Source organism: Nasonia vitripennis, chromosome 5 (genome assembly GCF_009193385.2).
Source record: "Nasonia vitripennis strain AsymCx chromosome 5, Nvit_psr_1.1, whole genome shotgun sequence".
NCBI classification, from domain to species: Eukaryota; Metazoa; Arthropoda; class Insecta; order Hymenoptera; family Pteromalidae; genus Nasonia; species Nasonia vitripennis.
In genome coordinates, this window is record NC_045761.1 from 22,848,103 (window position 1) to 22,862,406 (window position 14,304).

Sequence of the window (14,304 nt, forward strand, 5' to 3'; positions counted from 1 at the left end):
CCTCTTTCTCTTTCTCTTCCGCGCGCGCGCTGCACAGTTCGCGAATGTATGTAAGCGCGAGCGCGTGCATTCGCAGCTATAGGTATAGACATAGCATTATACAAAACGTCTCGAAATCCGTTGCAGTAGCAGCGTCGTAGTTTGGCCTTTTTCTCTTGGCTCGATAAAATCAAGGGAAAAAGCTGCCGTTGCTGCAATTCTCGCATTAATCCTCGCCGCGTATATCTCGTCGACCCGCGCTTTTTTCAACTCCTGAACTTAGACTTGCGCGCGACTCTGCGATATGTGTATGAGTATATATACGTTCGTTATAAGCATGTAAGATGTAAGGGTATACGGAGAAATTTCCCGATTATGACGTATTAATAAGACGGAAGCGGTCGAATGTGCGTTGAGGGATTTGTATACAGATATATACAGCGCGAGTATAAGAAGCTGCGAGGGAGAGAGAGGTGGGGTTGAGGTTTCTCTCTTCTTGGTAGCCGAGGGCGTGGTCCTTATCTTGCCGCCTTTTTCGCCGTGGAGCCTTAAGATACGACTACCGATGGATGTATATCTGTATACATGCCCCGCAAGTCGAGCTTTCTAATGAGAAAAGGGTTTTCGGCGAGCTTTGTGTGCAGGGCGATACCCTCTCCGCGCATATTTTTTTTTTTCTTCCGCATAGAGAATCATAATAGCCCTGCATACGCTCGCCTGCGTTTGAAATTTCCTCGACGCTTTGGACTTTCGAAAGTTCCGCGCGCGCATAAAGAATATTCCTCGAAAATTGAAGTTGAAAGTCGCGCGGAAATAGAAAAGAGACGTCGGATTAGTTGGAAAAACTTTGCTCAGAGCGCGGCGCAAAGTAGCCCCTTTACCGGGAACAATCACTTCTGGCATATCAGCTCGAAGGGAATTCGAAAAGAGAGAGCGGAACTGTTTTCCGTCTTCAGCTCTCGCCGCGAACAATTAAAGCTCTCTTGACTCTCGTTAAACAACGCTTCGATCAGTCATCGAGTCCCGAGAAAACGACGCCGGTGCATTAATGAGGCGCCAGTAATAGCCGTGTCGTTACTTACGCCTTCTTCTCCGAGCGCACTTGGCGCTTCTTATGTGTGTGTGTGTGTGTGCGTGCTTGCGGTTTCGAGAGCCGCGCGAGCTTTTCAGTACAGCCGTTCCGATCGTCAGAGCTGCGCGTTAGGATGGGATGTGCCGTTGTTCCGCGAGGGCTTTTCGGATTCTCCGATGTGTCTGTTGTAATAACAGTGAGCCATGTGCTACTTGGAAGAATATATTAGTGACTGTGCTTTCAAGCTCTGACCTGTATGATCGCAATATAAGTGTTACAAAACGCGCGTACGGGAATAAAAAAAAAAAGAAAGATCACTCTCGTAAACTTGCCATAGAAGATTGAGCATCAAGAACAAAGCGATCAAGCTCTGTAATTCGCAAGGGCCGAGATAATCGACTCGCGCGGCGCGGTTAAACTCGAATTCCCCGAAAGAAGAACAAGGCTCGCGTTCCTCGGAGCTATAAATATTTTATCCCCCGCAGCGGCTCGTACTATCCAGCGGGCTTTTTCACGACGTGTACTTCATTATCATGAGCGGCAGCGGCTCCTCGCGGATCCTCGTTTTTCTTCTTCTCCTCCGACTACTGCACTCGTCTCGGGCTCGAATAATCGACAAGTGCTGTCGCAACGGCGACGTTCTCGTCCTGACCGATGACGCCTCGAATTTACTCCGGTGTCTTCCTCAGCTGCGAGAGGACGGCATGTCGTTCTACAGCGTCGAGGTGAGCTTGTATAATATTTTCTCTGTGTACTTAGACGCATCCATCGCTCTCGTAAAAGTCGCGCGAGCTGCGTAAAAATGTTTACGACTACCCCTATACGTCGATCTTTTTTCGCGCTTATTCACACGGCAAAAATACACCCGTGAGTCATTACAGACGAGCCACTCGGTGGGTCTGCCCAACTGCACGAGTCACTACGTCCTCCGCCTGCCCGAAGACGAGCCTCGTACTATCCCCTCGACATCCTGCCTGGACGTCTTCTTCGACAGGTCGACGCTCCAGGACGTCCCGGTAATCGTCCTCTGCGCTAACTCGGAAGCCCGGCCGGCTACGAGTGTCCCGGAAATTTCCCGAATCTTCGATATCCGGAAATGCTGTCCCGGCGACGAGGCTGTTTACGACGTGGACAAAAAGTTCTGCGCCAGAAGAGCAGCTGCATCGCGAGGAGTAGAGGATGCAGGTCATACTGCAGACCTGCGAGGCTTTATCGCTGTTTACAATGGACCGCCGACGTGCGAGCACGCGCTCGTCGACTATAAACTTGGAAAGGAGGACGTTTATTATAACGACGACGACGAGGCTGCTGGCGGTGCTGGTGCTGTGAGCGTAAGTGATGGGCTGGGATTTTTCGCCGCGGGAAAATCAAATTTCGGGGGATATGATACACGATGTATGTAGCGAGGGACCGGCCGTTTTTATTGAAATTTGGATGGCTTTATTCGTGGAATGTGATTTATTAGCTAAAAATACGAGTTGGTTTAATAACGTTCATTACACACACAGAGAGACTACTGTAACTTTCGCAGATTACCATACCGTGGAGCGGCTCGAACAAGAGGAACATAACAATCGACAGGGATAACGCCTGCCTTGACTGGATTTCGAGTAGCGGCGGCGGCCCTGCCGTAGTGGCGGCGCGAGTCTGCCGCGAAGCCGATTACTGCCTGGCTAATCCCTGCATAAGAAAGTGCTGTCCGGAAAATAAAATTAATATCAAGTGCCGGGATGCCGGGAGCGTCGAAAAGTTTCGCGCTTCTCTGGCAGCGGCCAACGCCAGCGGTGGATTCGATCCTCGAAGTTTGTATACGTTCCTTTTTTAAACCTGTATTTTTAAGTGCAACGTGCAATGCATGTGTTATTATTGCCTTATCTCGCGAGAGCTTTCGCATTGCCTTTGCATCGGCTGTGACACGTGACGTCGAGCATTAGGGAACACAGAAGCCGTGTATAATCCCGCGATTATGCCAATAATTTCCCCGAGAGAGCGGATCTTTTATTCATGAGAGAGAGAGAGAGAGAGAGAGGGGGGGGGGATACGCGTCGTGTGCACTTTTGCAGCGTGTCCATCGATTAGTTGCACTTGCTGCAGTTTGAAACCTTTGAAAAACGTTTGTATATAGAGTCTTCGTCATTTTGTAGCAGTATATCTTGCGGATAACGCCACGCGGTAGAGATAATATCGGTACAGCGATAAAATCGTTACGAAATCTTAGCCAACCGCGCTGGTATCTTACGTTATTCATTTCTAATGGAATATCGCGTATACATTGCAATACCTTCGTATTACAGTGTATCTTCGATAAATCGCGCGCATACTCAATACCATGATTTCTCGCCATCGCAGATTACGGGCTTCTGATAGGTAAGCCCTGCAAGTCGTACTACGTAACCGAGCCCTCGGAGCAGTGGAGCATAGGTCGAGATGGCGAGTTATTCGTCATCCCGAATTATCCCGTTCACAACCACGTCAATTCCTGCCTCGAGTTCGTCCAGAACGACACCGATCGAGCCGACGGCATCTATCCCGTCGTCTGCTTCGACAACGACGAGCATTACGTTCCTGACGCGCGGTATTGTACATCGATTTTGAATTTTCGAACGATGTAACGGCTCTAATCGATCTTCTTCTCTAAGCTACGAGATAACCTCGGTTCTGGCGCTCATCAGCAGTATCTTCCTCCTGGCGACGCTTCTGGTCTACGTCTGCTTGCCGGGCCTGCAAAACCTCCACGGCAAGACCCTCATGTGTCACGTGACCAGTCTGCTGTTCGCCTATGGCTTTCTGGGAATCACCGGACTCCTTACCCACACCGTCTTCGATCAGGACGGCATCGACGAGCACGTCGTCGATAAAGTTTGTAAATATCTCGGTACGTATTATACGTTCGATCGACTGCATATATAAGTTGTATACAGCAACGCGTGATGTTTGTGCGTGTCGACAGGATACGCGATCCTCTTCTGCTTCCACGCGGCCTTCTTCTGGCTGAACGTCATGTGCTTCGACATCTGGTGGACCTTCGGGTATGATTTCTTCACTTTTAACGCGTTTAATATCGAAGAGAAGTTAAAACACGTAATCGACAATGGATCGCGCGCGCGCGCGAATGTATACGAACGAGACTAAACAATGCGCTGCGGAGTATAGAGAGAGAGAGAGAGAGAGAGAGAGAGAGAGAGAGCAGAGAACGTCTACAGCTGGAGCCTGCAATGTTTATGTATCCAGTGGGTCCGGCCGAGCGCTAACAAGACGTTTGTAAACTCCTGGCCGGAAATAGATCTGCGGAGGATCCTCCGCTACTCTGTTTCGAGGAGGAGAGCGCGTTCGATTCTCTTTTCTTTTCTTTTGATCTCTCCCTCTCTCTCTCTCTCCGCTCGAGTTTTTCGGGGATTTTTCGAGTGCACGTACACACTGTGCTGAAGTGTCTTAGAATGGAAACTTTCTTTTTTTTCTCGACGTCAGCGCGCTGGAACTTTTCTCTATCTCTTCTTCTTCTTTTTGCTTCGCGGATGGATTGCTTTTTCGAAACGCTCGGTTTTCAAGAGCTACATCGCGAAGATTACTATTTGCGCCGTTAGCGAAAAATTCGTTGCGAATATTCTCTTCCGGCATAAGCGAGCGAAACTCTTAGCAAACGCAGAGCCGCTGTAATATGAAAAGAATCTATTTCATTTTGAAACGCGAGCAACGAGAGAGACATAAGGAAATGTATAAGAGGTAGAGAGCTAGAGAGGAAAATCTAATGGACACGGATTCCTCGTTCTCGCGCGCGAGCGCGGTGTCTTCCTACATTTTTTACACTTCCTTACCTCGTATTCTTTTACGTCTCTCTCTCTCTCTCTCTCTCTCTCGAGCGTTACGTGCAGAAGAAAAGCGCGTGAAAAATTCCGTATAAAAAAATCTCTCTCACCGCTGCGCGATACATTTCAAATATTCCGAAAACAAACCTCATAACAGACCAGCAGAGAGTATAACGCGATTAAAAGCCACGTCGTCGAGGGCTCTCGAATTTCCCTGCAAAGCGCCAAAGTGCCCGCAAACTCAACACACAGTCTCTCGCAACCTGCACACTCACACGAACTTAGCCCTCATGGCGCACTAATACACAAAGGCGCGCTCTATACACACCAGCGGCGACGTTGGTCCTTTGCCTTTGGCTAATTAGGCGAAAAATCGACCCTCTCCGCTCGACACCAATACAATAGCTCCTCTTCCACCTACGCAGAGGTATGCGGGGACAGTCGTCGGCGGCGTCTAAGCGCCGTCAGCAACGCCAGAGGTTCCTGGCCTACTGCGGCTACGCCTGGGGTCTGGCCTTCGTCCTCACGAGTATAGCGGCCACAGTCGAGCTTACCGGCCTACTCGACTCCTCCGTCGGACGCGAGAGATGCTGGTTCGCTTGTGAGTATTATTATATTGTATGCGTGTCTCATTAGCAATTCGCAGGAGATCGAGCTGAATATATATATATATATATATATAAAGGGGAAACGCGCGAGTCATTAGTCTTTCGATCGCTGAAAATTGCTGACGGCTGCATTCTGCCGTCTGCGGAAAATTAATTGAATTCTCCAAGAGAGAGAGAGAGAGTTGGAAAGTCCGCGGCTCTTAAACACTCGACGCTGGATCGGATCTTTTCTCTTTTTTTTTTTAACCCAAGCTCGCGCGCCGCTGCATTCATGCGACGACTTTTCACTCGGCGGCGGCTCTTTTAATGCAGATGTACAGCGCCGCGGCCGGACTGGACTGTAATTCAATAAGTTGAATTATTGCGATTGCACCACCACTGGGGGAAAAGTGCTGCGTTGGAATTTTCTTTTTTCGTCGAAGCTTTTCAAAGAGAGCTTTTTCTACTGCGCGTAGTTTTTTTTAACGAGCTGAACAAACGTTTGTTCTAGCCGCATTGATATCGCGTATGCATAATACGAAAGTTCTCGCTTACATTCCAACTCGATTAACCTTCCGTCCTCTCCCGTCTTAATTCCTGAGTAAACGCGCTGCAAGCTCTCTCCACTCGCTTGTTTGAAAAATCCCGCGCTCGCGCGCAAGCGAAATTGAATGAAAACACACTAGGCGGACTGATCTCTCGTTTCCAGCGCACTCCATCGGTGGAATAGTCTTCTTCGCCATCCCGGTGAGTTTAACCCTGCTGATGAACGTCGTCTTCTTCGCCATCACCTCCCACCGCTGCAGTAAGATCAAGGCCGACATTAAACGCGCGATGACCGGCGTCAAGGATCCGAGCAGCAGGAAATTCCACTCCGACAAGACGAGGCGAGTACTTTTATCATTACACGTTTTGATCAACGAGAATATCAACGAGAGCGAGCCTCGTCGCGCGGTTTGATCCTTCAATATTTGATTAAAAGCTCCGGCCGGCTTGACACACATCCCATCGGCCCTTATCGAAATTTTCCACTGATTTGGGATTCCCCGGCTTTAATAAGAGAGCGACCGCGGCGCCGGATACACGAGTGGCTCGTTAAACCAGAGCAAAAAGGAGCTACTGCCTCCAGCCTGTGTGCGTGCGTGTGCGTGTTTGCGCGCGCGCGCGTGTGTGTGTGTGTGTGTGTGTGTGTACGTACATCCCCCATACCGGAGTCGCTCTCCTCTCTCTCTCCCGATAAATTTTTCAACGGTCCGCGTACCTATCGATTTTCCACTGATGTATACGCGGTGATCCTCCCTCCCCCCGGAAGCTCCGCGTATATGTGATGTATGTTAATACGAATACAGCCCGAGGGCCATACAGCTGTGTGTATGTATGGTAATCAAGGATTCACGCTGGGGCACGATGATGATTGCATAATGTACATCCGCAGGTTAATAATGAACCTGAAGCTCTTCGTGGTGATGGGCATCCCGTGGATACTCGAGAACGTACCGGTCTACCTCAGCTACTACGGCAGCTTTCCTCTCTGGGCACAGGAGGTCTTTTACGTGGCCGACGTAGTCAACTCGCTCCAGGGACTATGGATCTTCGTGCTGTTCGTCCTGAAACCTAAGGTCTTTCGAGCGCTTCGTAAACGATTCGAGACCGGCCCCTCGAAGGGCAACAACATGAGCAAGAGCTGCAGCGCCAACAAGCTCAACGTCGTTCATCAGATGGGAAACGTGAGGAAAAGCTCGAGCACCAGCACCATCACCTCGAACTTCGTCGTCAGCTCGAGCGCGTATAACTGAGTGGGGAAATGTTCGATGTTTTTTTTTTCTTTGTATATATGGTGTACTTTCTAGAGGTGTAATCGTATTTTCTAATATTTATTAAATAAAACATGCACAAGCTTTCATTCGTAATAAAAAGACTGTCGCTTTTATGTAGAGATCTAAAAATTAGTTAATCTTATATAATATATAACTCTCCTTTACATGTGCTTCTTTTTTTCTTGAGATATACATATACACAATGTAGTAGGGCTAAGGGATGGATGTACGAAGGCATAAGAGACATGTATAAAAATGAGTGTCTACTTAACACGTCGTCACATAATAAGTAGAGTCAAAATACATATCGGCTATCATAAAGTAAACTTACGAGCTAACTCTCTATCTCTCTTCCTTAACAATATCGAAGGCACATTCTGATGCAGAGACAACAACATGGAACGAATGAGGGGATGACGATCATGGTATACAGTTAATATGATACAGAGGACGAAACAGGACGACACGTCGTTATCGATGGTTGTTATCGTGGTTGAGCACGTGGCTGAGGTTGTTGTGGTGAACCAGGTTGTTGCCCAGGTTGCTGAGCGACGAGTTCGAGTTCGCGGCCGTCTCGCTAGATGGCAGGGTGGTCTCCTCCAGGTCGGGCATCTCATTGATGATGGATATGTCCCTGATGGACGGCCTCCTGGTCCTCCAGGAGCTGTTGTGTCCAGTCGGCGCGACCGGCGCCCTGGTCTTGGTCAGAAGCTTCGGCCCCGAGAGCATGATGACTATGGCACCAGTTGGTGCGGTCAGCAGGATGGAGAGGACGCAAAGCATCAGGACGATCTCGCCGTGGCCGCGTTGCTCCGTGTCGTTGGGGTCCAGCTTGTCCAGGGTAGCTGGACCCAGGGCTGCCTGGACGGTAGCCTTGGCCATACAAGCCAGGGCGATGAAGATCTTCTCCTTGAGGTTGAGTCGGGAGCCTATGCCCACCAGGACGGTCACCAGGATGCGGATGACGATGCCGGCCAGGAGACAGCCGATACCGATGTAGACCGTGTTGCCGTTCAGCTCGCCCAGCTTGATCTGCGTACCAGTGACTCCGAAGAGGATCGGCTCGAAGATCATCCAGAAGATCTCGAAGGATGTCGCCACCGGGTTCTGCGTTGAAAAGGGGGGATTTTTAACGGACTCTATTTACCGACAGCTAATTACCGATGACTCGAGGAAACCGGCGGCGATGTGTCACCGCGTGTAAATAAATTTATCTAAAGTGTCGCAATTAGAGACAAACTACAACACTCACGTCGTCCGGTTCCCAGCCGTCCTTCTGCCACAAGTAGCAGCTGACGAAAGCCGCGGCAACGACCGCCAGAGGTCCAGCTCCGCCCAGGTTGATCAACTCGCTGCCAAAGACCGCCAGCAAGCCGCCCCCCAGCAACATCAGCACTCGCATCGGTACCATGAACGGCTTCGCGATAACAATCGATAATTAATCGATAGAGAAAAAAAAAATTGTTTATCCAATCATATATAAGGAAACGCTACTCACGTCTCCCTTCTCCGGTACGTATCTGGACAGGGCGCCCCAGATGACGCCGAATCCGATGCCGCCGACGATGGCGATAGGCCCTTGAAGGATCTGGTACCACAGAGCGTCGTTGGAGAACATGACGCTATGGATGATGCCGTAGATGGCGACTGAGGCGGCGTCGTCGATACCCGCCACGGCTATTATCAGCGTTGGAATTCCCTGGAATGAGCCGGTGCATGTAGTGTCGTGTATAATTTTACCTCCGCTTATGGTTACATATAAAGTTGACTGTTTTATGAAATTCCAGCAAGGACTACCATCTCTTGCTGTTTCAGCATTCCTGAATTTCCCTCGCAAGTGATTATACGCATTAGACCAGACCACCGGGTGAAAGCTCTCGATTCTCGATGTAATTTCGTACATCCCGAGTTGAACTTTACCTACTCTCTCTCTAACTACACACAGAGACGCAGCTATACATACCGTATGCGCGAGCGAGTGAGCAGAGCTAAAGTCCAACAGACGACCAAGTCTCGGCTAAATTATCCTCGATTCAGAGTTGTTTTCGCAAGTGCGAGTGCGCACGGTATAGGCTCGTCTTTCCTTTCTTTTTTCGCCGCCGCCGTCGAGGGAGGAGTTTTCGAATTAGCGTTTGGAAGTTTGCGCTGCGTATATATAAGAGTTTGTTTTTCGATGCAGCTTCTATATTTCTTATACTCGGTCTCGGGAAAGATAACCGGAGGATTTTAAAAGTTATTACCGGAGAAAGTTTCGATGTCCTTTGCGGAATGGCTAGATTAGTTTTGTTCGATTTAATCGCGAAATTCGAATATACTTTGATTAACGCGACGAGTATTCCAAGCGGATTTTCTCTCGAAAATAGATGGAGGGGAGAGGCCCGCATTGTTCTCCAAAATCAACAAAATCTCCCTCGCGCGTCTCTTCAAAACCGAATCGAATCCCATGCAAACGAGAGCCCTGATGAGTATTGATTGATCTCGAAGCTATTCCACACCTGAACATAAAAAGAAACTCACCTTGGCGACGCCGTATCCCTTGGACCTGAGCCTGAAGAGACATGGCACGACGACGGCTGGCGAGACGGCCGCGATTATGCTGCCCAGGAGGAAGCCCCATATCCAGGGTAGACCCATGAGGTAGTGGGTGCCCACAGATACCACCAGAGCCTCGACGAGCCAAGGCAGCAGGCCGACCTTCGGTACCGTGATCTTCATGCTCTTCATCGCTTCCGGGTCCAGGTCCAGACCTGCACGGGTCAGGATTATCACCAGAGCGATTTTCCTGGAGTTTGAAAAAAATGAGTCGTTCAATTGCGCAACGAGAGAGATTTAGCGCGTTTTAAATTGTTTTCCCAGATGAGTAATTTTTTCTTTTTTTTTTTTGTTTCACATACTCGACACATAACATACATTGTAAGCTAATGCGTGTATAAGCGAGCGACGTTTTAACGACGTACGTAATAGCGAATCACGAGTTTTTTGTCGGCCATATTTTAAAGAGATAATTCCTCCCGCTCATTTAGCGCCTCGGTAATTCAAATTGCAAGACAGTAGAGTTTCGGAAAAAACGTTCGATAAAATTATCATCAAATTACAATCGCGCAACGACATAAGCGATCGAGTGACCGATCGCGAACCGATCCTAATCTCGCCATGCTTATCCGCATCAATTCAATAAAGGCACAGATTAGATTCCAGCGAGCGTCAAATCGAATCAAACGCACGATGTTTTAATCAGCAGACGAGTTAACGGCCTCCGTTATAATACACATCCATAAAGAACGACTTGCGCGTCGTTACAGTATACCCGCGAAGTTATTCTCCTTTCAGTATCGCTCTAATCGACGAATATTAGCCGCTAATGGAGTTGGAGGTGAGGTAAATTACGAAATATGCGGCGGAACCGTTGAAAAGTAAAGATACACACATCACGACGCAGACACTTGCGTCCATCGCATATCCGAAAAGGTGTTAGACTTCATAGTCCACATGACATACAAGGCGAACATCGTCACGTGCGCGCCTTCGATAATCAGTTAAGTGGCCGTTCTTCGCTCTTTCTTATTTTTTTTTTTTCGCTTATCTGAGCTCGTGGCTCCTCCTGTACACACACACACACACATACTACCTCGAGAAAGAGATGCGTCCGTGAATCAGAGTCATGTGATGCCGTAGCGCGCATGTGTGTCTTTTGTTGTCACGAGTTCGCGGCTCGTCACGTGCTGGCGCATATGCTCGCGGCTGTCAAACATTAGCGGCTATTCGATACGCTTCTCTCTCTCTCTCCCTCTTCTTTTTTTTTCCACGGAGCATTTCGTGTTGTTAGCGGACCTCGTGATGCGATGTGTATATGCGGGAGAGACACGAGGAATATACTTTGATAATCGTCGCTTTTCCGAAAACACACGCGTCTCCAATCAGTCGAATGACAGGCCGATTATAGCCGTCGTTAAAACCGCACACGACGAAAGGGCGTAAAAGTAGAAAATCCAAAGTTTCCGCTCTTTAAAACTCCCGCGCCGCAATCAGTCCTCCATAAAACTTCCTCATCTGCAATCACCCCCCACTCCCGCGCGGTGTAATCGAAGACCTTATAAAAAAAAAAGAGGCCCCACGATCGCTTACACAAAAGACAGTCAGCTGTGTGTGACGACGATTGAATAATTCATCAGAGAGAGAGAGAGAGAGAGAGAGAGAGAGAGAGAGAGCGTTTCTGGCTCGTCGCTCGGCGATATGAGCACAGGCATCGATTAGAAGCTCCGCGAGCTATATACATGCATACCCGTTATCGTAGGTGTTGACAGCTCGGTAGATTCCTCGGATTCTCATGTGACTCGAGTCGATCAGCCGCGAAAAATCGCAACTGCGGGAAAATAGTCGCGCTCGAATTCGATGAAGCTTGCAAGCTCACGCCTGATGCGGCGCTTAGGCTCATCAATAATCCGAGGCGGTTTCTTCTTTCGCTCGCGACTTTCCAAAGACTTTCGCTCAAAGTTTGTTGCATACTTGGATAATTATCGCCGCGCGTGTCGTATACAGAGTATGTCGCAGACATTCCTCCGAGTAACCCATTTATAGATGACTACTCTTTGTAATCTTTATTTATTACAAGCTAGGCATCGAAATCGAACAACAACAACGTATGTGGCCGACGACAATGAGAGAAAAAACGCTATCGGTCTGCTGTCCTCGATACGCGTTTACACCTACTTATCGTCGCTTCCACGCGGAAAAACAATTATCGTCGGCGCGCACACCTATATCGATTCTCCATATCCACTCGTGTACTAATAATCGTATCTTTCCCGCCGAAAAGAAAGCTCTTATTAATTCATCGGCGTTTCCGCACAGCACCTATTTATAATCCATAGGCCAAAAGAGCGGCTCTAGAGCCTCGCGCGTTCCCTAGCCTTCGGCGGTGTAATTACTTCCGCGCGCGAACTGCAAGCTTCTATACTATAGAACCGGCTTCTGTTCTGTTCCTTTTTTTTGCTTCTCTCTCACTCTGCCGAAGTTCGCACGAGATAATGGAAAAAAATAAAGGAGAATCGTTTCGCCCGTTTGTTTACACTTGTTGAGTCGACAGGGTTGTGTGTGTGTGTGTGTTGGTGCTCGAGGGCCACTTTTTTAATCGGATCTGTTTTTCGGACGAGTCTCGAGGAATTCACAAAGGTATACGTGCTTGAGAGGTGCTGTTTGCCTTTCGTAGATAGCGGCCCATTGTGCTTGAGCAGCCCCGTCATCGATTATACGCGTTTGTTTAGGGAATATCTCTAGTTTGTTAATTATTCACGCTCTGTTTTTTTTTTTTTTTTTATTGTGTAGAGGCGCGTATAAGTGGAGTCGGATATACGACGCGTGTGTGTTTCCGTTGAAAAAAAAAATGAATATAGTTGATATTCGTTATTTATCGACGTAACGCAATAACAAGACTCTCTAACTACGCGCTTTGTATTCGGCGCTGGTAAAATTTGCGAAATTGCCCGCGCGGATACTCGGAAAAAATTTATTCCATTCAAGCATGGCCGGACGTGCCATAATACACCCGCCGCCGCGTCCCCGACACTTGTACAAATCCTCCGCGTCAACTTTTCGATAGGCATTACTCAAACTGTGTATGATATCGATCGATGTATCTGTACACGAAATCTCGTGTACGTTTCAATCAATTGCGATAATACAAGATCGTCCCAATGAAATGAAATGAATAAGTCACCTCAGGTCGGCGACGACCCTGGCATAAGATCCTTCGATGCTGACGAGGCCGGTGTTCTGCAGTATGATCCCCGTGAGCAGCATGCCGATGAGTGCCGGCATATTGGCGAGCGTGACGAGCCATCCGGCAAAGTGGGCGGCTATGCTGAGACAAGCCAGTCCGAAGAGTGGTCCACCAGGTGCGGCATCCTCACCGATGATCGAGTAGACGACGCCCCAGAGTAAGAGTCCCAGAAGCAGGAGACATAGGACCCGGGCGAATTTCCGATAGGTCGGACAGAAAGGCTGAGGACAGGCGCGTCGCCAGCCGGTCGGCTCCCAGGAATCGGCTTCGGCTCGGCCGTGGCAACGCGTGCAGAACAGGTAGAGCCAGGATCTGAAATCCGAGTAGAGAGACTCGATCATAATACTTGGTGTCGACGGACACGTCTCCGCGTCGAGGCGACGCGACCGCCACTGAGTTGGGATTTTTACTCGCCGGGGGTTTATAACACGGCGCGCCGATCGATCGGTATGTTATATACCGGGTATAAGACGGCGCTAGCGGCTCGTTAACTTTACATTGTGTCTTTTGCGCTTGTTTCGATCGACTAAGCGTGAGCTTAAATTTAGACGGGCTTTTTAGCGCGAGTTGCGATACCGATCTTCCACGGTCCGACTAGAGCTCGTCGTCCGGTGCAGTCAAGCTCGCCGGCGACTATTAGGCAGCGTCGCGGCCGTATTTACATGATGTACAAACAAATCACTCACCGCTCGAGCTCGTCGGTGTACTCGACCTTATCCCTGATCGAGCTGGACAGACTGAAAGCCGATTTCTTCCTCGCGGCCATGTGGAAGTTGTGCGATCGGCCGTTCTCCATGTCGTGCTTGTGCATGTTCTCGAAGCTCGCCGATCTGCTTATGTGCAGTATCGATTTCTTCCTCTCGATCACTGGGTTCGTGTCGAAGGACGTCTGGCTGATCCTCCTGGAGGTCGGCTCGAAGCCAGGATTGTCCAGACCGGTAGTCGTGTGATGGTGCTTCTCGTCCATTCTGATACCCGCGACTGTCTGTCCGGGGAAGAACTGAGCGCGGCTTTTTAAGAGTATAACCGAGACACGATAAGACTGCTCTGCTCTCTCTACGTGCCGTCTACTCCTTCCATTGTCTGCACGCGCGTGTTTGTCGAGCGCTGGGCCCTCACTGATCGCCGATCGCCGATCGCGACTGGCTATACTCGAAAGGCTTTTCGGGTGGGGGTACGCGCGAGTATATGTCTCTCTCTCTCTCTCTCTCTCTCTCTTTCCGATGTGTAACACAGTCGATGCGTATGAGCGTGCACACAGGAT

General features: G+C 49.2%; 2 protein-coding genes across 2 annotated transcripts; one reads left to right on the forward strand and one right to left on the reverse strand.

The window, feature by feature from the left end:
• The first annotated feature begins 180 nt into the window (after positions 1-180).
• LOC100679521 (G-protein coupled receptor Mth2-like) lies at positions 181-7,360 on the forward strand. Its single transcript, XM_008209439.4, has 9 exons — positions 181-1,776; positions 1,933-2,382; positions 2,583-2,853; positions 3,401-3,626; positions 3,691-3,926; positions 4,002-4,080; positions 5,283-5,458; positions 6,154-6,331; positions 6,880-7,360. Exons 1-9 carry the CDS (start codon positions 1,585-1,587, stop codon positions 7,238-7,240), a joined length of 2,169 nt encoding a protein of 722 aa, XP_008207661.2. The 5' UTR covers positions 181-1,584; the 3' UTR covers positions 7,241-7,360.
• Positions 7,300-14,202, reverse strand: LOC100123775 (sodium/hydrogen exchanger 9B2). The gene is made up of 6 exons (XM_003426655.5): positions 13,727-14,202; positions 12,978-13,352; positions 9,779-10,043; positions 8,760-8,960; positions 8,514-8,678; positions 7,300-8,368 (listed from the first exon to the last, which is right to left on the reverse strand). The coding sequence occupies exons 1-6, from the start codon at positions 14,005-14,007 to the stop codon at positions 7,733-7,735; spliced, it is 1,923 nt and encodes a 640-aa protein (XP_003426703.2). The 5' UTR covers positions 14,008-14,202; the 3' UTR covers positions 7,300-7,732.
• Between the last annotated feature and the right edge of the window lie 102 nt (positions 14,203-14,304).